Genomic DNA, 26,624 nt, shown 5'->3' with positions numbered 1-26,624 from the left:
ACAGGAAAAGCCCAGGACAGGCAAACTCTGGTCGGTCAGGTGTGCAGGGAATCAGGGATGGGGCTGTGTCACCATGGGGAGTGCTCTGTGCCAACCTCAGAACCACTGTCCCCCGCCAGGGTGACTCCCTCAGCGTCGCCCACACCCTCTGCCCCAGGGGACTCACGTCGTCATACAGGGAGCCGCTGATGTCAGCCCCGTAGATGGGGGACACAAAGGTGAGGTTCTTCCAGTACTTGCGCTCAAGGTCATCGAAGTCCTGGTGCCTTGGGGTGCAGTACCTGGGGACAGCACCAGACAGCTTGCAATGACCCAGCACCATGGCCCACCCTTGGCCCAAAGGATACGGACACCTCTAGCACATAAGGGAGGACTCCTCGGGGTACCCAGGGACCGCCATGGGGGAGGCCAAGCCATCGTCATGTCCCTCCTCCTCGGTATCACACTGGGACCCAAGTCTCAACACAAGCTGGCAGCTGGGTGGAGGCCTTAGGGGACCAGGGACACAAGGTGAGGGGGACAGACCAGGCCCAGCTCATGGCACAGGCGGGAACACAGAAGGATGAGGAGGAGGCCATGGGGCAGGGAACAGGTGACGGCCTGTGCCCTTGGTGCGGTGAAGGAAGCCAGGAGCGGCACATGGGAGGCACGGCAAGGCCCTTGTTTCCGGGCTGCCAACTGACACTGCAGAAGGCGCGTACTTCTCGCTGTTGGCCAGCCGGCGGTACTCGCCCACGGTCATCGCCTTCTTCTGGATGTTGTACTGCGTGAAGAGCCCTGACTGGCCCGTCACCACCTGCTGGATGGGGGCCGGGATGACCACATCGTCAATGTCATCGTACGTCTGTCTGGGCTTCCACTCCTTCGGGGGGATGATCTGCAAGACAGGGAGGGCATCACGACAGAGCTCCCACCACGCCAGGTCAGCTGGGGTCACTGGACCCTGACCCTGGGCCCTGGGTCACGGCACAGCAGTGCCCCGGTGCCGGCCCCCTGTCCCTGTGGCCCAGAGTGCAGGGAAAGCAGCCCCCACAGGACCACAGCCCACGGCCCAGGCCAGCTGTGGTGCCTCAGACCACCAGCCAGGAGCTGAGGTAAAGTCCCTTGGTCCTGGGGTTTGTGACAGGAGAGGGTAGGGGACAGCTCAGGAGGGCACAAGGAGAAGGGAGGATGCACAGGCAAGGCCACAGGGAGAGCAATGACTTCAACTGAACTGAGGAAGTGACAGTTCCAACTAGGACGGGCAGAGGGGTGGGGACAGGGCCGGCTCACAGGGGGGTGCTGTGCCGAGCTGACTGGGACCCAGCACCTCTGCTCCCCGAGGCAGCCCAGAGGGGGGCAGAGTAGTGACCCCATCTACAGCTGAGGACGCTGAGGCCACCAGCACCTGCTGGGAAGGGGGGGACAGGACTCAGAGCATGGTAGTGACCTGTGAAGTCCCAAGTCAACTCCAAGGCCGGGACAAGTGGAGAGGACAGAGGAGGAAGAGGAGGAGGAAGAGCCAGCTGGCAGCGCCCTCTGCAGGCCCCATCCTCCTCCTGGGCCCCAGCTGGGGCAGAAGGGGCCAGATCCCCAACTCAGCTCATCAGCTCCAAGCTGGAAGTGCCAGTGCCACACTGGGCACAGAGGCAGGAAAGCCCTGGGGACTCCGAGTTCATGGACAGCTCCAGGAACAGCTGGAGCCACTTGCTGTCCCCATGGATCCCACAATCACGATCACAGTGGCAGAAGCCTGTGTTGCGATGGCTTTGGCTCGGCTGCCTGCTGATGACAGAGGGCCATGGGGGGTTGCGCTCACCAACGCAGACATCCACCACCACAGGGCCCCGGCTCTCAGCCAAGCAAGCCTGACTCCCATGTGGCTGTCACACTGGGGGAGCCCTAGCCTGCAGCAGGTGGAGGCCAGGGACGCTGCTCAGCACCTGTGGTGCCCGGGACGCCCTCCCCAGATGACCTGGCCCTGAATGTCCACGGTGCCCGGAGGACCCTGACTTGGAGCTGACAAGGGACATGAGCCCCTCTCTCCAAAGACCTCTCCCCACCCCTCTCTCAGGCACAGCCAAGACACAAGGGCGCCTGGGTGCCCAAGTCTGGTGCAGGTTGTATGACAGGAGGGCCCTGAGGTCAGCTGCCAGCATGCAGTGTCCTGGGCCTCAAGCCAAGAGCTGAAATTCCAGGATGAGAGAGGGACAAGGAGACAGCACAGGGACTGCTGGCTGGGCGGTGACGGAGGCTGCACCTCTCTCTCAGCTGCCTTTTCTTTTCTTCTCCTCTCCTCTCCTCTCTTCTCTTCTCTTCTTTTCTTTTTGGAGATCAGGTCTAACTTGCCAGGCTGGCATCAAACTTGTGATCCTCCTGCCTCTGCCTCCCAAGAAGCTAGAATGACAGGCAGCTCCTGAGGTGCTTCTGATGCACATGGGGGCCCCTGCCTCACAGAGCACCTGTGCCTCCTGCACAGGGGAGCCCGCAACTGGACCAGCCCTACCGGGCCTACCCGAAGGGACTGCAAACTGAGCTGCACTGTAGGAGGCTGCTTCACAGCTCTTTGCTACCCCACATGCTGCAGGAGGCTGAGGAAGGAGGACTGGAAAGCCCAGCCTGGGCAACTTGGTAAGGCCTGTCTCGCCAAAAAAAACTACAAGGGGGCCGGGGATTTAGCTCAGTGGCACTGCACCTGCCTCGAAAGCACAAGGTCCTGAGTTCGATATCCAGTACCAAAAAACTAAATAAATAAAACTACAAGGCTGCCCCACCTGCTGTCCCTTCTGCTCAGGCACCCCTGTCACAGACACCGAAATGGGCCCGGACTCTGGACACGGAAGTTTCTGGTCTGCATGAGAGCTGCCTGTCCCTGACACAGGCCACCAGGAGCTGGGGGGCTTGGGGACAGGCACCGCACCCTGGGGAAGCTCAGCGCCTGAGGCCAACTCCTCTGTCCCCTCTCTGGAGCTCGCAGAGGCCCATTTCTACCAGGCCCGGGAGAACAGACAGGTCACACATGCAAAGCCACCAAGGTGGACATGGGCGATGGCCACGTAGGAGTAGCCGGGCCCTCCCCTGCCCCCCCCTGCTGGCTGCAGGCACCATGCACAGAGCCACAGCAACACTGAGGACACTGGGAGCAGCTGACCCCTGCAGGACAGACCCACACGCTCCCACGCACACGCACAGGGTGCTGAGGCTGAGGAGACCCACAGCATGTCCACAGCCAGCAGGCACTGCACTCTGCAGAGAGGCTAGCGTCCTGGAGCCGAGGCCCCATCTGGAGGAGCGGAGGTGCCTGCACCCCGAGCAGATGGTCCCCGAGCCCATCTGCTCCATGGTGTCAATACGCATGCGCCCTCTGCTCCTCTCCCCACAGCTCCCCAGGCCTGCCCCATCCTGCCTGTCCCCTCCATATCCAAAGGGGACCCCACAGAGAAGCCAGGCAAACTATGGCAGAGAGGGTCAGGGAGAGGGCTTAAAATGGAGTGTGGGCCGGGGTACGGCTCAGGGGCCACCATGGGCGAGGCCCTGGGTTCCATCCCTAGCTCTCATTTGTTTTCTTCATTTTTAAATGTTTGGGGGGGATCAAAAGGTTATCTCGGAGCAAGTGAAAGCGATGTGAAATTCACACTCCAACATCCAGGAATAAAGTTTTATTGGCAGCCCGGGAATTTAGCTCAGTGGTTTCACCGCCTGCTGTGCAAGCGCAAGGACTTGAGTTCGATCCCTGGTACCAAAAAAAAAAAAAAAAGTCCCATGGGCCGGGGATTTAGCTCAGTGGTTCCGCTGCCTGCCTCGAAAGCGCAAGGCCCTGAGTTCGATCCCCAGTACCAAAAAAAACCAAAAAGAATGGATTAAAGTTTTATCCATACACGCTCTGTGGCCCTGTTCCCTGCCAGCAACAGTGCAGAGGACTCAGCAGAGACTGGGGGACAGGCATCTAGGTACAGTGGGTTCACACAGGGCGCAACCCGCAGAGCTCAGAGACACACGCGATTCATCTTGGCTTTGAGCTGTGAGGTGAGTGGTCCCCATGGCTGAGGGACCTGTGTGACACAGGGGTCTGCCTACATTCACACACGCACGCACACACACACACCCACATGCACGCGTATACTGTCCTGGAAAGGCAACCTACAGCTGCCTCAGAGTTGCCGGGGTGGGAGAAGGGGCTCACGTTACCTCCCACCCCTGCCTCGCCCTTGCACTGTCATCTCCAACAGCAGCTTGACTAGGAACACAAGGGCAAAAGTGCAGCCCCCCACCCCCCAGCTCCACTCGGGAGACGTGGCTCGGCATCCAAGGCGCCTGCCCACGCCTGTGTCCCTCCCAACCCACCAGCATGTTGCCAATGGAGATCAGGGCCAGGGGCCCATGAGGAAAGGCTCACAGGGCCCTTTGCAGGGCCCAGTATGTCACCCACCTTGGCCAGGCCCGCACGGTGGGCTCCCTGCGATTCAATGTAGGCCACGTATTTGTTGAAGTCTTTAAACTCCTCCATAGTTGGGCGAAAAGTCATGATTTTGCAACTGGGGTTCTGGGCCCCATGGTCCTCAGACCCCATGGCTGCAGCTGCGTGGGCGCCACACCTACGGGGAGAGAAGAGACGGTGAGCTCCGACACTGCCGCCACCCCAGCCTCTGCGCCCTCAGAATGCTGAAGACACCCCCGGCCGCCGGGGACAATGGCACCCGGCCCAGCAGCCGGGGGCGGTGAGGAGGAACTGTGAGCTGGCCCCGTCCTGTCACCGCCGCGCAGCACAAAGGGCAGGATGACGCTGGCTAATTAAAGCAGAGGCGTCCCACTTTTGAGAGCCAAGGCGATACAGGAAGCCGGTGCACTTGTTTTAACTGCAGCCTCGGAACTAAAAGCTGTTGCTGTCAGGGACTCATCCTCAGCACTGGCTTGGGCTCCAAATCAATACGCACACTTTTTTTCCCTTAAATTCTTTTATTGGTACATTTTAGGTATATAATACATTTACATTTATCATTGGGTGCTTGTACCTGTACGTGACGTATCTTTTTTTTTTTTTACATGACGTATCTTGGTTCTTATTTTTTCCCCATTCCCTGTCCTCCCTTCCCTATTTACAAAGCCTTTGTTTCCATTTTTCCTATCTCTCATAATTTTTCCTTTCCCTTAATATGCACACGTCTGATGTGCACTCAAGACCACAGCCCTGGGTGTGCTCTTGCAGGTGAGAGAGTCCCGAGGCACAGTGGCCCACGCCTGTCATTCCAGCACTCTGGAGGCTGAGGCAGGAGGACGGCAAGTTGGAGTCCAGGCTGGGCAGCCCCCTCAGAGAGACCCTGGGGATGGAGCTCAGTGAGGAGCGGAGGAAGTCAGTGGGAAGGTCCTGGGTTCAAGCCCCAGGACCACAGAAAAAGGGAAGGGAAGGGAAGCACAGCCCATCAGAGCCCAGGCCAGAGTAGGGACTCGTGCCCGGCTGCAGGGCCTGGTCCCTGCCATCGGAGACACTCAGGTCCCCCCAGCTATGCACACGCCTGCGTGCTGGGCACATGGACATCACATGGAGTCTGTATGCCACCCAGAGCCTTTGTCACCAGCCTGGTGTCCCATCAGGAAGCACAGGCCAGAGCTGCTCCCTCCTGTCCCTGGCAGGCCCACCAAACCAGGGAGGATCCTGCTTGGCCATGAAATGCTCCAAATGGAGTGCAAAGGCCCCAGGACCCTCCAGACAGGTCCGAGGTAAGAGGAACCACAGTGCGCACAGACCCGAGAACACAGGAAGTTGGCAACACACACCCCGCCCTATAGCACTGAGCCACCCAGTGAGAGGCAGGGCCTCGCCTAGCTGAGGGTGCCCTGTTGCCAGTTACAGCACCCCATGGCGGCACTAGAGGGCAGCACGAACCCAGGAATCCCATGCAAGCAGCGCCTGGAAGCCCAGGTACGGCCACCCTCCTTTAAGCAGAAGCAGTACCTCCGGGGACACCCACCCCCCTCACCACCTGCCCTCATCTACCCAGGTGCACTTGGCCAGCCCACTCTCACCTGGGCACAGGGAACTCAGCACTGGGGACAGTGGCCAACCCACTGGCTGGACTCTGGTGAAGGGCTACCGTGGGAACACCCACACCAGGGCCACAGCCCCCTGCTCTGTGCAGCCGTAGTGCCACCAGCCAGGGCACACATGTGCCATGGACAGCAGGGCACAAAGGACCGGGCTGTTGTAAACACCCCCTCCAGGGAGCAGGTACAGCCATCCACCCACCCAACAGTTGCCAGGAGGTGAGTCTCAGGGCCCCAAGGCCACCACATTGGCCCAGCCAGCCCGAGACCCACCTCGCTGCCTGCAACTCTGCAGCCCCCAGGCTGTGTGGACCCTCAGTCCCTACCTGGCCTCCCCCTGCCCCACGCTGGCCACACAGGGCCTCCCAGGGTGACACTGGATCTGGGCTAGACAGGACTTCCGGGAACGTCTCTGGGGAGCTGGCAGCCTGGTGGGACCAGGACTTTGATGGGGCCATCAGCGTCACTGTGGAGCTACGAGGTCTCTGGCCTGCTGCGTGCCTGGCGGGTGGGGCCTGACAGTCCTCCTCTGACACAGGGCCCTGCCACCGGGACACACCACGCACACCCATGCTCTGGGGCAGCGGCAGGACTCTGTACACGCACACTGGCAAGGGACCGTGCATGGCTGTTTCGCTCTACTTCATTTGTACTTTTTGAAGTAAGTTTCCTTGTCTCAAAGTAAATAAAAGGGCTGGGATGCAGCTGGGTGTGGAGGCTCTGGACTGTCCCCAGGGGAAATGACACCTGTACACACTTTCTACAGGATTTGACTGGAGCCCCACCTGGAACCCAGCCTCCAATTCAGCACAGATGGGGATGGCAGGCCTTGTGAAGTCCCCATGAGGACCCCAAGCTGTCCAGAGTGCTCTACACAGAAAAGTGGAGCCCTTAAACTATAAGGTGAAAAACAGCCTGAGTTAAAACCGGCCAAGCTCTTGAACAGGCATTTCTCCACAGCAGACACAGATGAGCATGTGAAACCGTGCTTAGTATCGTTCAGCGACTGGGGAATGAACAGTAGGGCCACAGAGGAGCTGGGTACAGCAGCGCACAGCTGTCAACCCAGATGCTCAGGAGGCTGAGGCAGGAGCATCGTGAGTCTGAGCCCAACCTGGGTAACTTAACAAATTCCCAAGACCTGTCTCAAAGTGAAAAATAAAAAGGGCTGGGGATGGAGCTCAGGGGTGCACACTTGCCTTGCGTGCTCGAGGCTCTGGGTTCTACCCTCAGCCAAAAAGAAAAATGATCGTCAAGAAGCTAACACTTCACACCCTCTAGGATGCTGGAATCAGAACCAGGGGCAAAGACAGTGTTGATGTGGACCTGGGGGAAGAGGAGCACTCGCCCTGCAGATGGATGGGGTGCGACACGCCACAGAGCTGCGGATACAGCCAGTGTCTCCACCAATGGCTCAGGCCAAACTTGATATGTTCAAGAGAAGTGAAAATACACATCACGTGGAAAGGTGCGTGCACAGCAAGGACAAAGGGACACTCGAAGGAACAGGACCCACCCTGGGGGTGGGGGGACATTCTGGAACAAACTGCAGTGACAGCTCCACAGGCCACCACTTTCCGAAAGGGAGCTGGCGGTGGACCTGCGTCTCAGCGACACTGGGCAGAGGGAGGGGTTTGGACGGAGCGGACCGAGCCCTGTGCTCCTCAGCTGGGCCTTCTCACTCGGGGACAGGAGCGGCCTCGCCACACACATTTTAGGGACAAGTGGGCAGCCGTGGAAAAGGGCAGGTAAGTGACAAGGCCCATGGTTACACGGGACGGGACGTGTCCTCCCTAGGGCGGTGCTGGGCTCCTCACGCACGTGTCAGACTGTGCTGTCCCCACCGCCCTTGTCCACCTCAGCCCCCGCCTGGAGAGCACACATGGGGCTCGAGGCCCTGCCGCCCGCCCCATTGCGTCCCTATCAGATGCTGCAACGTGACAGACGCTCGGGCCTTGGGAGAGAGGTGGGCACCAGGGCCTCGACAAGGAGGGGACACGCTCTGTGAGCTGTGGATCTCCTCCCACACCCACCAACACAGTCCCGCCCGAGGCCAGCCCAGCCTCTGGGAGCTGCTCAGTTCCCTTTTGCTTTACTCTTGGGTTTTTGAGACAAGGTCTTGCTCTGGAGCCCAGGCTGCCTTTGCACTTCACGCTCACCTTCAAGGCAGGAAGTTGGCCATGACTCCTCACCTTCGGGCCCTAGGACCGCCCAGGCTGGGCAGCGGCCTGCGCTCATTCCGGAGGCAGAGGGACCAACTGACAAGCACCATCTCGGAGCAGGGGAGAGGGAGACAGAGCAGGCCGAGGAAAGGCGGCTCGGTGGTGGCAGGAGGAAGCTGGGGAGGGAGCATAGGGCACCAAGAGGGCTGGGGCAGAACATCCCGGCAAAGGGGAATGGGGGCAAAGCCAAGGCTCCGAGGCTGAGGGGAGGGAGTGTGGGGCGGGGCTGCTTGGGGCCGCCAGGTGGATGCTGGCAGAGGAGACCCAGCCTGCTTCCGGGCGACAGCTTCAGGGAGCTGCGGCTTTGCACGGACCAGGCAGTGCAGAGGCCCCACGCTGGGCGTGACAACCATTCTCAGCAGCCTGGGGACAAGAGGCCCTGTGCTTTCATCCTGCTCCAGCCCCTGCGGAGACACTGAGGCAGGGGACTGTGAGGGAAGACGGCTGGGTGGGGTCAAGGCCTGCCAAAACACTGAGAGGAGAAACCCAGGCTGTCTGGGTTCTGTTCAAGTAGGACTGCAGCTCTCACTGCCAGAGACCAAGCACAGGAGCGAGAAAGGGGTGGACGAGAACTGCAGGGACAGCCAGGTGTGGTGGTCGTGCCACTGTCGTCCCAGCACTCTGGGAGGCTGAGGCAGAAGGATCCCAAGTTCAACCCCAGACTGGGCAACTTAGGGACTTAGTGAGACCCTGTCTCAAAATGAAAAATAAAAAGGTCTGGGGATGCAGCTTAGTGCCAAGACCCTGGGTTTGCTCCCCGGTACTGAAAAGAAAGAGCTGTGGGGGCAGAATGGTATGCCAGGGCAACCCCATCCAAGTCCCGGGCTCCTCATGGGGCAGGAGACGCTGCAGCTGGGACTACGAACAGAGACGGAGGCAGGTGCAGTGCAGGGGAGAGCAAACGTCCAGTGGCACAGCACAGGGTCCTTCCCCACACACTCCAAAGAGCACACAGACCAAGGCTATCCCCGATGTCCTGGTGTCCGGTGTCCTAGTGAGAGGGAGGCCAGCGTCGGAAGGAGCCTGGAGGTTGGGCCAGAGGCTGCAGTGATGCGGCCACCAGCCAGGGGATGCAGTGGCTTCCAGAGCTGAGCAAAACCAGACAAATCTTCCCTGAGGGAAGACACCACAGACACCCGACCACCAGAACCCTCGGCCAGCAAACCTGGGGCCCTGTGTGACAGCAGCCGCGGGGACACAGGGGACCACACAGGGTGCTGACAGCGCCCAGGACACACACATCCCCTGCCTGAGCTGAGCGCAGGTGGGGACTCCGGGGCGGCAGGCAGGGAGAGTGTGCAGCAGGTGCTCACCCAGCCACTTCTCGCCAGGGTCTTTCTTTTCTTTTTGTTTTATTTTTGCAGAACAGGGGTTGAACCAGGGCCTGGTGCCTGCTAGGCAGGTGCTCGCCCTGAGCCGCACCCCTCTGTGGAGAAAAAGCATCCTTTCCTCTCCTCCTTCTGAGGCCTAAGAACAGCTGTTTCCGACCTAAAAACCACAGGACTGAATGCTTCCAATGGGTAACTGAGTGCTCTGTGACTCCTGTCTCAGAGCTAGGATTATTTGAAACAATGTAAAAAGACAGCAGTTTCCCAGGGGTCCCCACACACCTCGGGCTGGCCCCGGGCTCCCTGTGTGAACACCGACCAGGTCCTGCAGCCAGTGTCCCCATCCTGGCCAGCTTCTCCTCTGCCCAGGACAGCTGGGGACGTGTGGCAGAGGGGACAGGCCAGGCTGGGAGGAGGCCTGCTCCGGGCTCAGCAGCTCTTCTAGGGCCCCAGTCACAGACCACTGGGGGCTCCCCTCCCAGGCTGCTGTCCCGAAAAGTAGGTCGTCACCCAGTGCCATCCGGCAGGGGACTGAGGCAGGGACAGTCTGACCCCTGCACTGCCATTGCCATAGCTGGGCACTGTCCTGTCCGCCTCCAACACCTGCCCACAGAACCCAGGGTCAGCAGCCTAGACCAGTGTGTCCTCACCGCCCCCAGAGAGGCCTGGGCACAGGGAGTCCCCCAGCTGTCACAGGAAAGACGGGCGTCTGGATGCAAAGGGCCAGGACACAGTCGCAGCACCCAGGACAGCAGGGAGAAAAGTCCAGAAGAAACCTATGCCAAGCTCCTCACCTCGCAGCTCCCAGGTGCGTTCTGGTGGCAGAGGCTGCTGAAGGACAGGTGCTCCAGTAATCGGCCAGGATTTCTGTCAGGCTCCTCTTGCAACGCTGACAGCTCCTACAGGGTGCAAATAAAGCCACAATTAGACTCCAGGGGGCTCCAGTTTCATCCTCAGTGACACCCCTAGCAGGTGCGTGTGGCCAAGGACAAGTCTTTTCTTCTCTTTTTCATTTTTGAGACAGGGTCTCACTAAGTTGCTTCAAACTTGGGATCCTCCTGCCTCAGCCTCCCAGAGTGCTGGGATTACAGGCCTGCACCACCATGCCCAGCTTCACAAGGGGTTTGGAATTACATAAGTTTGACAAACACCCTTAGAACATGCAATATCCTGGTTTTTTCTCTTATTTTAACCTGGATTTTTCAAAACTGCTGGGCAGGGCCCATCCCTCTGATTTTACTGTCTTTTAAAAGACAGCACCCCTAGCTGGAGGCAAACTGGAATCAAAGCACAGGCTTTGCCCCTCCTCCTCAGGACTGGGATGACTGCCCAGCAACCCCCAGAGGGCTCCTTGTGCCCTCTGGCTGCACAGTGCAAAGCATTCCTGCTCCACAGCCCAGCCAGCACCAGACACAGCCCCACGGAAGTCAGACACTGCCTGCGCTGAAGCCCAGGGCCTTGGGCACCCCAGAATCCCTCAGTGTAGCTGTGGCCAGCAAAGCAGCGACCCCCAAGGAGCCCCTGCCCTGCCCCCAGGACCTGTGGCTATGTCCTCTTCCATGGGAGTCTGCAGATGAGATTAAGTGAAGAACTGCCTGGCTCAGTGACACACACCACTAATGCTGACTACTTAGGAGGCTGAGGCAGGAGGATCAAAATTTAAGGCCAGCCCGAGCAACTCAGAGACCCTGTCTCAAAATAAAAAACAATATGGCTAGAAATGTTGCTCAGCTTAAAGACCCTGAGTTCCATCCCCAGTACCACAAAAAAAAATAATAATAATAAAATTCAGGACCCTGAGAGGGGGATCATCCTCCTGGGTCACTCAGGCCCCAATGTCCCCCAGGGTCTCCCTGAGCAGGCAAAGTAGGGTGAGAAGTCGCAAGAGGCTGAAGACGGCACTGCCATTTCTCCGATGGAGGATGGGGTGGCCACCTTTAGGAGCCTGGAGGGGTTGGGGTCCTCCTGGAGCCTCAGGAGGAACGGCCCCACCGCCCTCAGCTGGACTCAGCCCTGGGAGGCTATTAGCCTCCTGACCCCAGGGCTGAGTGAGAATGTGCCTGCCCCACTTCAGGCTGTTTGTGGGTGGCCAGAAAGGTAGCCTAATGAGCACCCTGGGGCCACAGGGTAGGGCACCCCAGCAGCACGGGGCCTGAGAGGAAAGGACACCAAGCGCAGGGGCAGATCCCAGCCTGCCCCCGCTCGAGGTCACCATGCCATGGAGCCCAGGGGCCCTCCTCCCACTCCCAGCTGGTCAGGCTCTGCTCCAAACAAGGTCAAGGGCAGAGGGCTGAGGGCAGGCAGCCTCCCCTCAGGACAGGCTGTGCACAGGACTTCTCTCCTTGAGCTATGCGTGCAGGACTCATGGGACAGAGTCGCCTGCCTCACGGTGGGAAAACCTGATCAAAACGACTCCAGCCAAGGATCACACCGAGTCACGGGGAGGGCATCTGTCCTGGACGGGGTACGATGACCTCCCCCACACTCTCCTTGCCAAACATCACCCCAGGGTGAGAGTGAGAGAAACCGCAGATGAACCCCAATCAGGGGACATCCCACAACCCACCTGGACTCTTCTCAAAACTGTCAAGGTTAGCCGGGTGTGGCGGCCCACACCTGTCATCCCAGTACTCTGGGAGGCTGAGGCAGGAGGATCCCAAGTTGGCAATTTAGTGAGACTGTCTCAAAAAAAATAAATAAAAAGGGCTGAGGATGCAGCTCAGTGCAAAGGCCCCAGGTTCAATCCCCAGTACAGCACCATTAAAAAAAAACCAAACTGTCCAGGTCATCAAAAGCAAGATAAACCTAAGAATGTCACAGCCCAGAGGAACCTGCAGAGGTGACAGCTGTGTCCCATGAGACACAGGATGGGGCTGGGACAGGAGCTGGACATGAAGGATAAACAGGAAATGTGACCAAAGTGTGGACTTTGGTGAATCATCCTCAGTTCCCAGCTGCACAGGCACCATGGAAAGGTGAGCAGTGGCCACAGGAAATGGGGAGGGCAGCGTGGATGGCTGTCCTGTGCCAGCGTTTGAGCATCTGAGGCCGCTCTACACACAAGCCTGCTTGCTGAGGGGCAGAGCAATCAGACAGGCCACGTCCTGTGCCCAGCCGGCCCACTGGTCGCAAATCTGAGGCACCGAAAATAGAGGTGATGCGAGAGTCAGGGCCACCCCAACAGGCCTGGCGGAACAACCCAGGCACCCTGAGAGGCGCAGTCTGCCCTGCAGATGCCAGCACGTGCCCATGTCCCACTCCCCCTACCCCTCTGCACAGGGACAGCAGGTACCCAGACAGGCAAGGGGCCAGCCCTGCATCTGTACAGAGGTGCAGGGACTCCTCCTCACAGGTGGCCTCTGGGGACCGTGGGCCCTCACTCCACCCAGAGGGGGCAGAGGTGCTCCTGGCCCTGGGGCTGTGGGACTGACCCTCGAGGCCCCTTGCCTACCCCGGTCCCGGGGCTGGGGACGGTTGGTGCCAGGAGGCACAGGTCACTTGGGAAAGGTCCCCACCTGCACAGCCTCAGGGCCCAACCCCACCTGCTCCTCCTAGGGCACAGCCAGAAGTCACCTCCAGAAGGGACACTCCTTTCCTGACTCTGCCAGGCCTTGGCCCACCAGGACTATGGTCCCTTCTTCTGCAGAGGATGCCACGTGCCCATGCAGGGTGGGGACGCAGCCCATTGCCCAGAAGGGATGAGTCCCCAGCACAGCGCCACCCTGTGGGCAAGAACACAGCCCCTCCGAGGACGCCACACACACAGGGCGACAGGCACGGTCACACGGGTGTTGGTGACAGGCCCTGGAGCTGTGACACCTACAGCATCACAGTCTCTGGATTAAGGCATCTAAGTGCCACCTCCACTGCCAGGAGATCCAGTCACCTCAGGGCTGGGGCTGGGGACACACAGGAGTTCAGGCCCTGGGCTCAGGAGGGATGCGCAGCAGGGACACAGGAGAGAGCCCCAGGGGAGGACTCTCACAGCAAAATCACTAAGGACCTCACCTGACTAGAGCCACAGAACAAGCCAGGTGGAGTGATGTGGCCCTGTCACCCCTACACTCTGGAAGCTGAAGGCAGAAGGACCTCAAGTTGAAGCCCAGCCCAGGCAATTTAGCAACTTAGCAAGACCTTGGCTCAAAGTAGAAAGGGCTGGGGATGCAGCTCAGTGCAAAGGCCCTGGGTTCCATCTCCAATAATGAGCAAAAAAAAGAAAAAAAGAAAAAAAGAAAAGAAAAAAGATGCAAAGAGCCCGGGAAACAAGAGACCTTTGCAAGTCCTGTGTCTGAGGAAGGACTAGAATCCAGAATACGTAAAGAACATCCACAGCTCAAGAGCTAACAGGGAACACAGGCCAAGGGTCTGAGCAGCCAGCTCTGGCCAACAAACACATGAAGGGATACTCAATGTCACAGCGACAGCACAAAGAAGCAGGAAAGAGCCAGACCCACAGCATGGGCAAGGACAGCCGGGCCTTGGGAACCCACTCCTGAGCTCAGCACCACCCTGGAGGAGGCTCGGGTGGGAGAGGAGAGGGTCCCTGGGGCACCAGGCCTTGGCACAAGCCCTGCACTGCAGGACAGGAGGTGATGGGGGTACAGTCACGCAGCTTGCCACGCCCCTCGTGACAGGGGGTGTGGGGCAGGGCCTGCTTCAAGGTCCATTAAGGCTCTGCCTCCCACCCTAGCCTTGCCCAGGTCCTAGTTTCAGCTTCAGCCCTGTGACTCATCTCTGCTCTGGCACCGGTCACCTTGCTTTGTGCAGGTCACCATTCCGTGCCTATCACACCAGGCACATCCCTGAGGCTGCCACCTCCTAAGTCACCCCAAGGGCAAAGCAGGTGGCACAGCAGGTGGGGTGGCCAGGGGCATGCCGCAGGGCCAGAAGGGACACAGTCATCAGAGCAGAGAGGTAGAGCAGCCTGGGCCACGGGCATCAGGGAGGAGGCGCAGGCAGAGCTGCACCAGGGTCTGGGAGCAGCAGGACACATGGACAGGAGGAGGCTGGGCGCCAAGACAGGCTGGCCCTCTGGACCCTCACAGTCCCCGCTGTCCTTCACCGAGAACACAGCCACCCTCCATCCTAGCCCCGCCTACAAACTGCCTCCTCGAGGTCAAATCTGGGTCCAGACGCGCATGTGCGGCTCACACACCCGGGTCACAGTGACCTGTGCAGTCTCCAGCACCGCCAGGCATCTCAGGCTGCCCCGCCCACCAAGAGCCTGCGCCAGGATGCAGAGACAGGAGGGTGAAGATGGACGCCCTGAGGACTATGGGCTGGGGCTGGGAGCAGAGGGGCTCGTGGGCCAGTGCCCAGCAGGGCAGGGCAGCTGACATGGGGATGGCAAGGACCTGCCATCTGGAGGGGCTCCGAGAGTCTCTACCACCCCCAGAAAGGGCTCTGAGAGGGTTTGCAACCCAGACCCCATGTCCCCAGCAGCAGGCCCGCCCAGTCCACAGGAAAGCCACAACAGGGGTACACGCAGTCACAAGGACTCAGAGGACCCCGGGGAAGCAATGGACGCGTGGGGACAGGCACTGGTGGGAGAAGGGATGGAGAGGCATTCAGCGCCTCTGCCGGTACCAAGGGGCACTGCAACGCACAGGGCTGAGGAGGGCTCGCTCCTCCGTGGTGCCGCCTGGTGGCTGTGTGGAAAGAGGCAGGGCCCCCCCCTCACAGGACTCCCAGAACAAACCAACTCCACGTGCGCAGGGGATCCGAGTGAGGAAGGGGATCACCCGGCTCCTGAAGAAAGCCCAGGATCCCTGGCCTCAGTGGCCTGGGTGTGGGTGGAACGTGTGGCGGGCTCTGCAAGGGGGCTGAGGAGGCAGGGCGGCACGGGTGGCACAGTGGCCCCGTAAGGGGAGAAAGACCCCAGCTGGCACCGGCCCAGGGGGTCACGGGATGTCCTCCACCATCAGCGCACAGCACGAGGCCCCGGGACCCTCTGCTCGTCACTGTCACCCTGGTGGCGGGGCTCAGTTAGTCACAGAGAGCGGCCTGGGACACAGACGGCGAGGCAAATTAAGACAGGAAAGAAACAGCCATCCGTGGGACTGCACTGGACAGGAAAGGTGGAGGGGAGGAGGGAAAAGACAGTCTTTGCAGGAAGAAAACAACTAACACAGCCCAAAGGCACCTGAGTGACAGAAAAAACAGTTGCAAGTTATCACCAAGGCTGCGTCCACCCTGGGACAGAGAGCTGTAAGATTTGGGGAGGTTAGAGTCCTGCAGGCAGACACAGACATCGCAGCAAAGTCACAGGACAGCCTTTGCCCACTAGGTACTCAGTCCACTTGGTCCAGCAGCACCACTCCCACCTCCCTGAGGCCGCTTCCTTGAGCTCCTGGCTAGAATAGCGCACCCTACTGGTGTGGCAGAGAAGCACATGGGCCCAGAGGGACCTGGCAGCAGCCAGGGAGTGGGGGGCTTCTCTGGACTCCGCAGTCCCGTTGGCGGGTAGAAACCTCCACAGCAGACACACTTCTGCTGAGCAAAAACCCGAACACTCAAGCTCCCATGCAGCGCGGCCCAAGAGGGTAGAAGCAACCGAACCGCCCCACGGGAGAGAGCCCGGGCACTTAGGACTGTGCAGAGGGCCAGGAGGATTGTTGCCCTGTTGACGAGGTTCCCAGGACATGCACACACACCACACACACACATACACACACACACACACACACACACACACACACACACAGACGGAAAGGAGCACTGTGCAGAATACCAAGTCTCCCTCATGCAGGGAGGCCGGGTATATGATGCACTCTGCTCCCTGAAGCTGGCAGGAGGCTGAGGCAGAGACCAGCGAGTCTGGTTACTGCAGGACGTGGGCAGGCAAGGGTTGGTGGCAATGCTGGCCACAAAGCCCTACTCTGGAGCCGCACCAGGCTGCTACACTCTAAACCATCAATGGATCAATAGAGAATAAAGGAAATCAGTCAGATTCGCTGGGGGTGTCCTAATAAAAACACAAACAGAAGCAAACATCCAGACCTACTTCAAGGGAACAACACAGCCCAGTCAGGAGGGGCTGGAAAGGAAGAACCAGGCTGGGGACTCTGCGATACTGACAGCCCAAATGTGCAGACTGCTGCCAGGGTAGGTGAGAGGGGCTCTCACGGCACCCAAGGGGGGATGGCAAGGACCCTTGGGGTGGGACTGGAACAAGGCTTTCAGTATGAGCCCATGGGTACCGGTGCTGGGCAGGTAGATGTTGGATAGACAGGTGGCCGGGTGCAGTGTGGCCGGGTAGGGACAGATGGATAGGTGGGTGGGTGGGTAGCTGAACGGGGAGATGGAAGCGTGGCTGAGTGGCTGGGTGTATGGATGGACAAATGGAGAGATGGATGGAAAGACAGATACGCAGACAGCTAGATGGACAGCTGCATGTAGAAATGGACACAGATGCTGTACGTGATAAACAGGTCGAGATTCGGAAAGAGACACTGGTGCCCATATGCATGTATACACAGCCACACTAAGGTGTGTATATGTGCATGCATGTGTAAGCCCAGCTGCCCACATCCATCCTCCAGCTCTATCCACAGAGATCACCTCATCTCCTGCCTGTGGTCTTTACTGGGCATTTGCCAGACCAGGTGTAGTGGCACACACCTGTCATCCCAGCTCCTGGGAGGCTGAGGGAGGAGGATTGCTGTGAGTTGGAGGCCAGCCTAGACTACATAGTGAGAACCTGTCTCAAAACAAAACAAAACAAAAAAAGGCATTCAAAATGCAAATGGCAGCACAGCTCCTTGGAAGAGTGGTCAATCCCAGGGTCCACCCAAGGGAGGGGGAAGAATGAGCGGAGGCTGTGCCCCAAGGCAGGAAGGGTCAGAGGAGGGTGGGACCTGCAGTGCACCTCCCTCAGGATAAACTCGAGAGCGGGGCTGGTGCCCATGCATTCTACCTGCCACCATGGCCACCAACAGGGCAGAGGAGACGGAGCTGCTCCTGGAGCAGACACCAACTCAAAATGCAGAAGGGGCGCAGGCGCAGGCGCAGGCACAGATGAGAACCTACACTTGCAGCCAAACGAGGCGGGTGAGGGGCAACCTCGCTCCTGGGGTTCAGGGTCTCGGCATGGGGTTCTCATATGTGTGGCTGGCACAGCGCGGGCACCACCTAGACCAGGGGACCAGGGCTGACGTCATCTGGGAGGACACGACATCAGCCTGTGATTTTTCTGCCAAGTGTGGCTTTAGGAACAGCAAGTGGGCACAGCTCGGGGAACAGACCCTCAAAGTCATTAAGTGCAGAGACAGGCTCGAGAGTCGTTCCAGAGGAAAAGCGACAGAGCCGAGTGGGGTAAGGGGCACTCATCAAGCCAGCACTGGGAGGCTGAGGCCGGCTTGAGCCCAGCCTAGGCAACTTAGCGAGACCCTGTCTCGAAGTAAAAAAGCTAGGGATATAGCTCAGTCTAAAGGCCTTGGGAAGAAAGGAAGAAGGGAGGGAAGGAGGGAGGCAGCTTAAGGCAACTGTGAACAGGACCCTGCTCTGGTGCCTGTAGATGTTGCTGCGAAGGGGAGCAGAGTCAGCTCCGCATCCGGGTCAGTTTCCCAACTTGACAACTCGTGGAGAGAATCCCTGCTCCTGGGAAACACGAAGGGAAGCCTTCAACAGTAATGGGCCCCAGCCTGCATCTAACTGAGGCAGTTTAGAAGCGCAGAGAGAATAAAGCAAAGGCAATGGACAGGCCCGGGTGAGAGGTACCTGCAAATTCTTCGTATTACTCTTGTGACTTTGGGGGGGGGGTACTGGAGATCAAACTTGGGTCCTTGCGCCTGCAAGGCAGGCGGCGGAACCACTGAGCTGAATCCCCAGCCCTTCTTGTGAATTTTTTTTTTTTTTGGTACCGGGGATCAAACTCAGGTCCTTGTGCTTGCGCAGCAGGCGGTGAAACCACTGAGCTAAATCCCCCGGCCCCTTCTTGTGACTTTTTGATTAATCTAAAATATGTCCAAGGGCCAGGGATTTAGCTCAGTGGTTTTGCCGCCTGCTGCGCAAGCACAAGGACCCTAGTTCGGTCCCCAGTACCAAAAAAAAAAAAAAAAAACCACAACAATAAAATTATGTCCAAAAAAACCCCCACAAAGCAGAAAGCAGAGCTTGGGTACAGAACCAGGGAACCCAGGAGGGACTCAGGCCCCAGTGCCCTGCCCTGCGCTCACTTCCCAGCAGGGACAATAGGACCAAGGCCACCACTGACATCTCCCTGACACTGAGGGCCGGGCAGGGCGGCAGGGCAGGGTGGCAGGGGGGATGCAGAGAGGGCTGCCAGGGGCACCCTCAGGCACAGCCAGCCCACCCTTTACATATGTTTCTAGGTCTTTGATGTCCCATAATTAACTGCTTAAAACTATAATCATTAAGGGGCTGGGGATTTAGCTCAGTGGTTCCAGCACCTGCCTCACAAGCACAAGGATCCGAGTTCGATCCCCGGTACCAAAAAAAAAAAAAACTATAATCATTAGCAAAATCATCTTCTGAATTTATCTGCAAATGTGACCAGTGATCTCAGTATGGGAGCCCTGATGTCCACAGCCTTGGGAGAAGCACAGTGACACTGAGGGGCCCCACCCCTCCCTGGAGGCCCTGGGCCCCAGGACCCTGAGCGCAGCGTTCTGAGGACTGAAGCTCAGTTACCCGACATGGGGCCCCCAGCCTCCACACACGTCTCTGCTTCTGGAGTGCAGGTCTTCAGAAACCCATCCCGGCACAGGGGAAGAAATGGGCCAGAGTTTTACCATGTCGGGGAGGCCAGGCCCCCTACGCAGGTCACAAAGCCAGAAGCCTTAAAGGAAAGGAGAGTGTTGGCGGTGAACTTGAGAACCTTGCCTGTCACAACACATCCAAAGTGACCCTGAGGGTGAGCCAGGGCCTGAGGAGACATGCAAAGTGAGACAGACTCGAGGGGCCCTGATGTGGGCGGCTTCTCTCCATCAGGGGCGCTGCGCAGCCAGGGCGCTAAGGGAGCAGCTAAGCCCCCAGTGCGTGCACAGCCAGAGGGGGACCAGTCTATGGTCAGCAGGGAAACAGAGACCCCAACCAAGAGAAGGAACTATGAAGCCCGGCAAGGGGGTAAACACCTGCCAGCCCAGCACTCAGGAGGCCGAGGCAGGAGGTTCACCTCGAATTTGAGGCCAGTCTGAGCTACACAGTGAGTTCAAGGCCAGCCTGAGCTACATAGCAAGACCCTGTCTCAAAAACAGGGGGGGCTGATGGGATTGTAAACTGGTGTGGCCACATGAGAAAACAACTTGGTAGTTTCCTAAAATGTAAAACGCGGAGTCATCATTGAACCCAGACATTCTCTTCCTATCTCCCCACAATAAATGAACACACATATCCACATCCATGCATCTTCACAGCCGCATTATTCACAAGAGCCAAGAAGTGCAAACAACCCAATGTCCACCAACGAGAGAAAAGATACACACAGCGTGGTGAATCTGGTCCAAGGAATATTACTCAACCACGAAAAGGAACGGGGCCCTGACACACACTAGTGTGAACAGACCTCGAGAACACTGCTCAGCGAGAGAAGCCAGTTGCAAGGGCCACACACTGGATGATTCTACTCAGTCACGCATCACCTAGGGACAGGGCTATGTTCCAAGAAATACGTCACTGTGTGACCATAACAGCATGTACTCCACAGCCCAGGTGGCTCCTTCACCCTGGGCTCTGTGAAGCAGGGTACTGTACTGAGTCCTCAAGCCCCTGAACCACAGTGGTGAGCTGCAGGTCAAAGCATTAAAACAAAAGATACAGGAAAACACCAGGCAACAAGAATTTGTGAGCTCCATTGTGACTTTGTGTACTCCATTGTCGTGTACAGTTCATTGACTGAGACGTTGTTAGGCAGTGTGACTGTATATAAATGTCTAGAACAGACAAGTCCCTAGAGACAGAAACTGTGATTAGTTAACCAGACACTGAGGTGCAGCCTGTCATCCCAGCACTCTGGGAGGCTGAGGCAGGAGGATTGTAAGTTCAAGCCCAGCACACACACACACACAAATGTAAGACCGGTGCGCATCAGGGGCTGGAGTCTCTTTCTGAGGTGCTGACAGCGGTGCTGGCCGCTACTCAGCTTGGTAAACACACTAATAACCACTCAAGTGTCCTCTCTGAAGAGTGACTGCGTGGCACAAACACTGCACTGAATAAAGCTTTTATCTCTTAAACCAGAGAATTAGAGTGGCACCACCTGGCTCTGCGCCCAGGCCAGCCAGACCTCGGGTCTCAGGCCGTGCTCCTGGCCCCTCACGGCAGCAGCAGGTCACAGGCCCCCACCCACAGCCCGCAGCCCACAGTCCACAGCCCGCAGCCCTGTGCCTTCTGGAAGCGCAGCCCTGGCTGATCTGGGATCCAGAGCGCCTCCAAGTGAGCAGGACACAGGAACCCTTCAAGGGCTGGGGGTGGGGCGGTGACGGAGGAGCCTAACCCTACAGAAACAAGAGATCTTAAAATACCAGGTCTGAACCACTGCTTCGCACAACGTGGGTGGATAAAGGTGAGAAAAGAAATAACGCAGGGTTCACACCACACTTGTAGAACATCCAGGTCTGTGGAAGGAGATGGAAGGAACCGAAGTCCTCGGTGCGCCAGTTCCGCTGCTCGACTGGGCAGTTACACACATCACACAAGCGTGTGCCGAAGTGGCCAAGTGCAAGGACCGCGGCGTGCAGTGCACTGCTAGGGCTTGGATTTGACAGCTAGCTCTGGTTATGTAATATATGACACCACTGGAGCAGGGCCACTGGCAGTCATCTTGGCACTCTGGGAGGCTGAGGCAGGAGGATCGCAAGTTCAAAACCAGCCTGAACAATTTGGCAGCTTAGCAAGATCCTGTCTCAAAAAACAAAATGGAGCTGGGAGTGGAGCTCAGTTCAAAGGCCCTGGGTTTCATCCCCAGTAATGCCCTCCCCCAAAAAAAGTTAACGTTGGGAGAAGCTGGGGTAAGAACAGTGCAACTTCTCAGGCTTTTTAAATCGGTACATTTTTCTTAGTCCCTGTCTGCAGGACATAATGCAGCCCTCATCATGGGAGGCGGTGCGTGTACACAGCACATCTCAATGCCTCTTCTCCCAGTTCCCTCCCGCCCTTCTTCTCTCAGCTACTTTTGCAACTGACGGGGAGTCTACAATCCATGAAGAATTAAGTTTACGAAAATGACAAGGGGCAGTTTGTCATGGACGGGGCACTGCGGGCAGACTGCCATGGCGATGGCTCAGGCGCGGTGACGGGTGTGCCGGTGCTCACTGCCCGACTCTGCTCACCAATGCGTGCGCTCAAATCCCCGATGATGATAAAGGGACGCAACACCAGAACGGCACCGACAAGGGCCAGTTCCTCCTCGTCCCAGGTCTCTACCATAGAACCTCGGCCATGGGCCTCTGTCTGCAGAGGCCCCACAGCTGGTCAGGAGCTTTTACAACACAGATCTTAAAGCGACACCAGGAAGCCGGACGTGGGGGTGCACACCTGTAATCCCAGCACTCGGGAGGCTGAGGCAGGAGAATCACAGCAAGTTCGAGACCACCCTGGGCTACATATGAGTTCAAGGCCAGCCTGAACTACAAAGCGAGAGCCTGTCTCATAAAAACGGCTGGGGTGTTGCTCTGGCAGAGCACTGGCCTAGCGTGTGTGAGGCCCTGGGGCTCCATCCTCAGTACCACAAGAAAGTAAATTTTATTTTTTAAGAAAGTCCGTTTAGAAACCAGGAGAACCCAGAACACTGCCCACCATGCTGTCATGAATGAGTGTTAAGGGCGTAGCGCCGGGGAAGCACCAGGGGGAGCGCCCAGCCAGGCCTCAACATCTCCCTCCTCCTCGCCCTCCTCACCCTCCTGAGCTCCGCACCCCACCCCTCAGCCTGACGGGCCTGGACCTCATCCCACCAGCACTGTGCCACTCTGGAGTCCAGGATGTCCTGAGTCCTTCCGGGTCAGTTCTGACCCATGTCCAGGTGGAGGTGAAGTACTCTGTCACTGAGGCTGTGTCGTGCCAAACAAGACAAGTCACTGGGCAGCTGGGCAACACAGTGACACGCAGGTTCCCACCCTGGGCAGCTCCCAGGGACCCAGGCGACCCAGAGGGCCGCCAGCCACCCACCTCAGGTCTTGAATTGAGAGGAAGCAGGGCGGCAACGACTCGCCCTCACCCCGGGCTGGGAGGAAGCAGCAGAGGGGCCTGAACCAGCCCTCAGGTGCCGTCTCCTGCAGCGAGCCATGTCAGGGCCACCTCCAAAATGCGCCGATGCCCAGCCCTTCCTTGGAACCCGAGCCGCTGCCTCTGCTCCCACGGGGTCAGCCCGCCCCAGCGTTCCCACCGCAGACCCGGAGCCTCCTTCCCAGCCCAGGCCTTGGCACTCGATGCCCTGTGGAGCCCTCCTGGCGAGCTCACAGCGAGCAGCTGGGTCACTCTAGCCCTGCTCCCTGTCCCCTGCGGGGAGAGGCACCTCGGGATCTCTGCCATCTTCCTTTGCTCCCTGCTGGCTGCTCAGCTCCCGGGAGAGACACATGGGGAGACTGTGAGGACATCACATGCCGCTTTATTTTTGGTTTTTTGCCGTGCTGTGGATGAACCCTAGGCCTCACACATGCTAGGCAAACGCAAGCAGCCAGGGGAAGAGCCAGCCGGTCACGCCTCTGCCCGTGCCCCTTGCTGTCCCCACGGGGGACACTGCTACATGGCAGCAAGGGGGCTGTCACCGTGCTGCTGCCAAGCCACTCCCTTCATCCCCCTGCAGCTTCCCTGGGACCCCAGCAGAATCCCAAGTCACCCTGAGTGGTGACAGCACTGCCCACCCACGTGCTGCTGGAGCAGGACTGTGACCACTACCTCCAGGGCCGCTCAGAACCACAGCTGCCTTCTGCAGGAGGCCACACACCCTCTCAAGCTGGGGACCCAGCCTCACGCCAGGAAAGGGAAGTGGCGCAGCCACATCCCGCTTCTAACCTGCAGAAGGCACTAGGAAAGATGGCTGTGCAAGCACAGTGATGCACACCTGGTATCCCAGCTTCGAAGGAAGCTGAGGCAGAAGGACTCTAGCTTAGCATAAACAACTTATCAAGTCAGCAAGACCAGGCCTCAAAATAAAAATCTAAAAGGGCTAGGATGTCACTCAGTGCTAGAGTGCTCCGGCTGTTCAATCCCCAGCACAGGAAGCAGGGAAGGAAGGGAAGAATGAGTCGGGTGGCTGTGGGGCTTCTCAGGATGGCCCATCCAGGCCAGTAGGTGACCCAGCAAGTGTCAGGAAAGAGACAAGGCAGCCTGGCCATGGTGGACTCGGGAGCAGGAAATGCCAGCCTGGGCCACCCAGGTCCATGGCGTGAGGATGCAAAGGTCCTGCTGGCCGTGTTGAGAGGCCATGGCTGGGTGAGGAGCATGCCCATGGGGACCCTGTCCCACTGTGGCTGGAGTGGGGGAAGTGAGCAGAGACGAAGACCGGGCCCAAGAAGTGCCACTAGCTACAGGAGGCCAGAAGCTGGTGTGTAATGGGTAGGTCAAGCACCCTCTGCAGGTGAGTTGGGTAACTGCACCCAACACCCAGATGCACTACACAGGGTTCCACGCTGCTCTGGCCCTGGGCCAGCGGGACCCGCAGCCTGCGTTCTGGAACTCCACGACAATTACAGGGAAGGGGGGCTAAATGAATGGAAAAACACATGCGACCCATACCACAGACACAAACCTAGCACTGACCAGGCTACAATGTGGGTGGACCCTAAGGCCATTATGCTGAGCCAAACAATCACAGAGACAATTAGCACGTTAGTGGTGCCAGAGGCTAGGGTACTGACAAGGGGAGGGACTGACCATTCTGGGGACACTGCTGCTTTTTAGAGTGATAAGAATATTCTAGAATTTGACAGAGGTAAAGCTGCTAGCTGGCCATGGTGGCGCATGCCTGTCATCCTGCCACTTGGGAGGCTGAGGCAGGAGGATCACCTGAAGTACACAGCAGCCAGCCTGAGCTACATTCAAGACCCTGTCTCAAAAACCAAAAAAAAACTACAACAAAATAAAAACAGATGGGGCCGGGGATTTAGCTCAGTGGTTTTGCCGCCTGCTGCGCAAGCACAAGGACCCGAGTTTGATCCCTGGTACCAAAAAAACAAATAAATAAAAATAAAAAATAAAAACAGCTGTACAACTCTGAACACACTAAAAACCATGAAAAGGATGGATTTTATGGTATATGAGATATATCTCTACTAAAAATACATTTTTTTTTTGGTACCGGGGATCGAACTCAAGTCCTTGGGCTTGCGCAGCAGATGGCGAAACCACTGAGCTAAATCCCTGGCCCCTAAAAATATATTTTAAAATCTGAGTGCATGGTCCATCCCTGTAACCTCAGCACCTGTGAGGCTGAGGCAGAAGGACTACAAGTTCAAACTCAGCCTAGGCAATTTAACAACTTAGCAAGACTGACTTAAAATAAAAAATAAAAAGGCCTGAGTAGGTAGCTCAGTGAGAAGGCCCTGGGTTCAATTCTCAGGACCAGAAAAAAAAAAAAAGACAAAGCAGGGTCACCTTAAGAGGAGCTGGGTACAGGTGCACGCAGGGTGGCCCGAGAGTCACCCCACATTCCCGGTGCCTGGCCTCCTTCCTGTTCACCTCACAGGCCCAACCCAGATGTCCCTTCCTTCCTTCCTCTGCCCACCAGCTTGTGTCACCCATGACAGAGACTTGCTCCTGCGGCCGCTATTCTGAGAAGCCTCCCCGATCACCACCCCGGCAGCTCTGCCAGGCTTGGCTTCTCCTTGTCTTGCCAAAGGGCTTAAGTGAGCCCCGTCACCCAGCTGCCACTGGCACCTGGCCAGGTAGACAGCAGCCGGACCACTGTCACAATGAAAGTGATAATGGCAAAGACACTCAGGCCACTGCTCACAGGCGCAGGTGACCAGGGCGCTGGCTGCAGCTCTGTCATAAGGGAAGAAGCCCTCCTCCCCTCCAGGGCCAGAGGACCACACTGGGAGGGCACAGGCCACTCTTTGGTATCTGGCTTAGAGAGGTTTGTTGTGGCAGCACTGGGAGGTCGAGGCAAGAGGACTGCAAATTCAAGGCCCACCTGGACTATTTAATGACTCAGATAAAAAAGATAAAAGAAAGAGGGGCTGGGGATACAGCTCAGTGTGAAGGCCTGGGTTCAAATCCCCAGTAGGGCAAGAAAAAGAAATGAACTCTGTGTTACCACTAGTGCACAGAGGACAGGAGGAGACCCAGGGGCCAGAAATATCCTACAAGTGCCACTGCAGCAGGAGGGTCTGTGAAAGACACTGCTGGCCACCTAAAAGGTTTCGGCAGAAGTGTAGCCTCACCTGCTCCCCGCTCTTCCTGGGGAGGAGCACGGAGCTGGAACCCCAAGGCTGTACTCACTGGGCTCGGCGGGGTGATCAGGTATACCGGAGGACTGAAGTTGGACAGGGCCTGGCCAGCAGGGACTCCCCTCCTGCTGGATGGAGTGGGACTGGGGAGGCCCGGCTGGGGAAGAGGGAGGGCCAGCTGGGGTCTGACCTGGGCTGAGAAGGAGCCCAACTCCCCCTGCTGTGGTTGCCTCACTGTGCCCCACGGGGAGGTTCAGCAACTCTGTGGTTGGAAGGGACCCGGGGGACCCATTCCGGCCTGATCTGGACTCAGAATGGACTGCAGTGCAGGCTCAGCTTACTCGAATCACTTCTGTCCATGTCCTCTCCCCTGGGACTGGGGCAGCCACAGAAACAAAGCGGGGCCCATGCCCAGCTGCCCAAGGCGCCCAGCCCGGTCCCAGCAAGTTCAGGAGGCATCGCTGGGCTTGGTCTGGATGGCTGGCCACACCAGCATGGCCCCCCGCCCTGCTTCCTGTCCCCAGGCTGCAGGGTTGGGCCCACCTGGAGGGACAACCCCACACAGGGACAAAGGCAACTCAGTGTCACTGTCATCGGACCCCATGTGTGAGAGGAGATCCCCAGGACTGGGCAAGGAAAGAAAGGACAGAGAAGCAGGGATGAGCAGAAATAAATAAAAGACACACAACTTTTTAAAGCCCTGGGGT

The 26,624-nt window shown here is 58.1% G+C and overlaps 1 protein-coding gene across 2 annotated transcripts in view; it reads right to left on the bottom strand.

Annotated features, from left to right (window-relative positions):
• The window catches only part of Kdm4b (lysine demethylase 4B), a 96,738-nt gene that overhangs the window by 63,776 nt on the left and 6,338 nt on the right, over positions 1-26,624 (bottom strand). For both annotated transcript variants that reach the window (XM_004865707.3, XM_004865709.3), the window contains exons 2-5: positions 10,366-10,470; positions 4,409-4,574; positions 702-877; positions 167-281 (exon numbers count right to left, since the gene is read on the bottom strand). In XM_004865707.3, coding sequence (XP_004865764.1) covers positions 167-281; positions 702-877; positions 4,409-4,574; positions 10,366-10,470 — 562 coding nt within the window. The remainder of the gene's footprint in view (positions 1-166; positions 282-701; positions 878-4,408; positions 4,575-10,365; positions 10,471-26,624) is intronic.

Source organism: Heterocephalus glaber, unplaced genomic scaffold (assembly GCF_053883595.1).
Source record: "Heterocephalus glaber isolate CG9 unplaced genomic scaffold, H.glaber_assembly_v1.0 deba00001760, whole genome shotgun sequence".
In the NCBI taxonomy this organism is placed as follows: Eukaryota; Metazoa; Chordata; class Mammalia; order Rodentia; family Bathyergidae; genus Heterocephalus; species Heterocephalus glaber.
The sequence above is the reverse complement of the archived record's forward strand: the minus strand, read 5'-3'. Positions and strand labels throughout refer to the sequence as shown.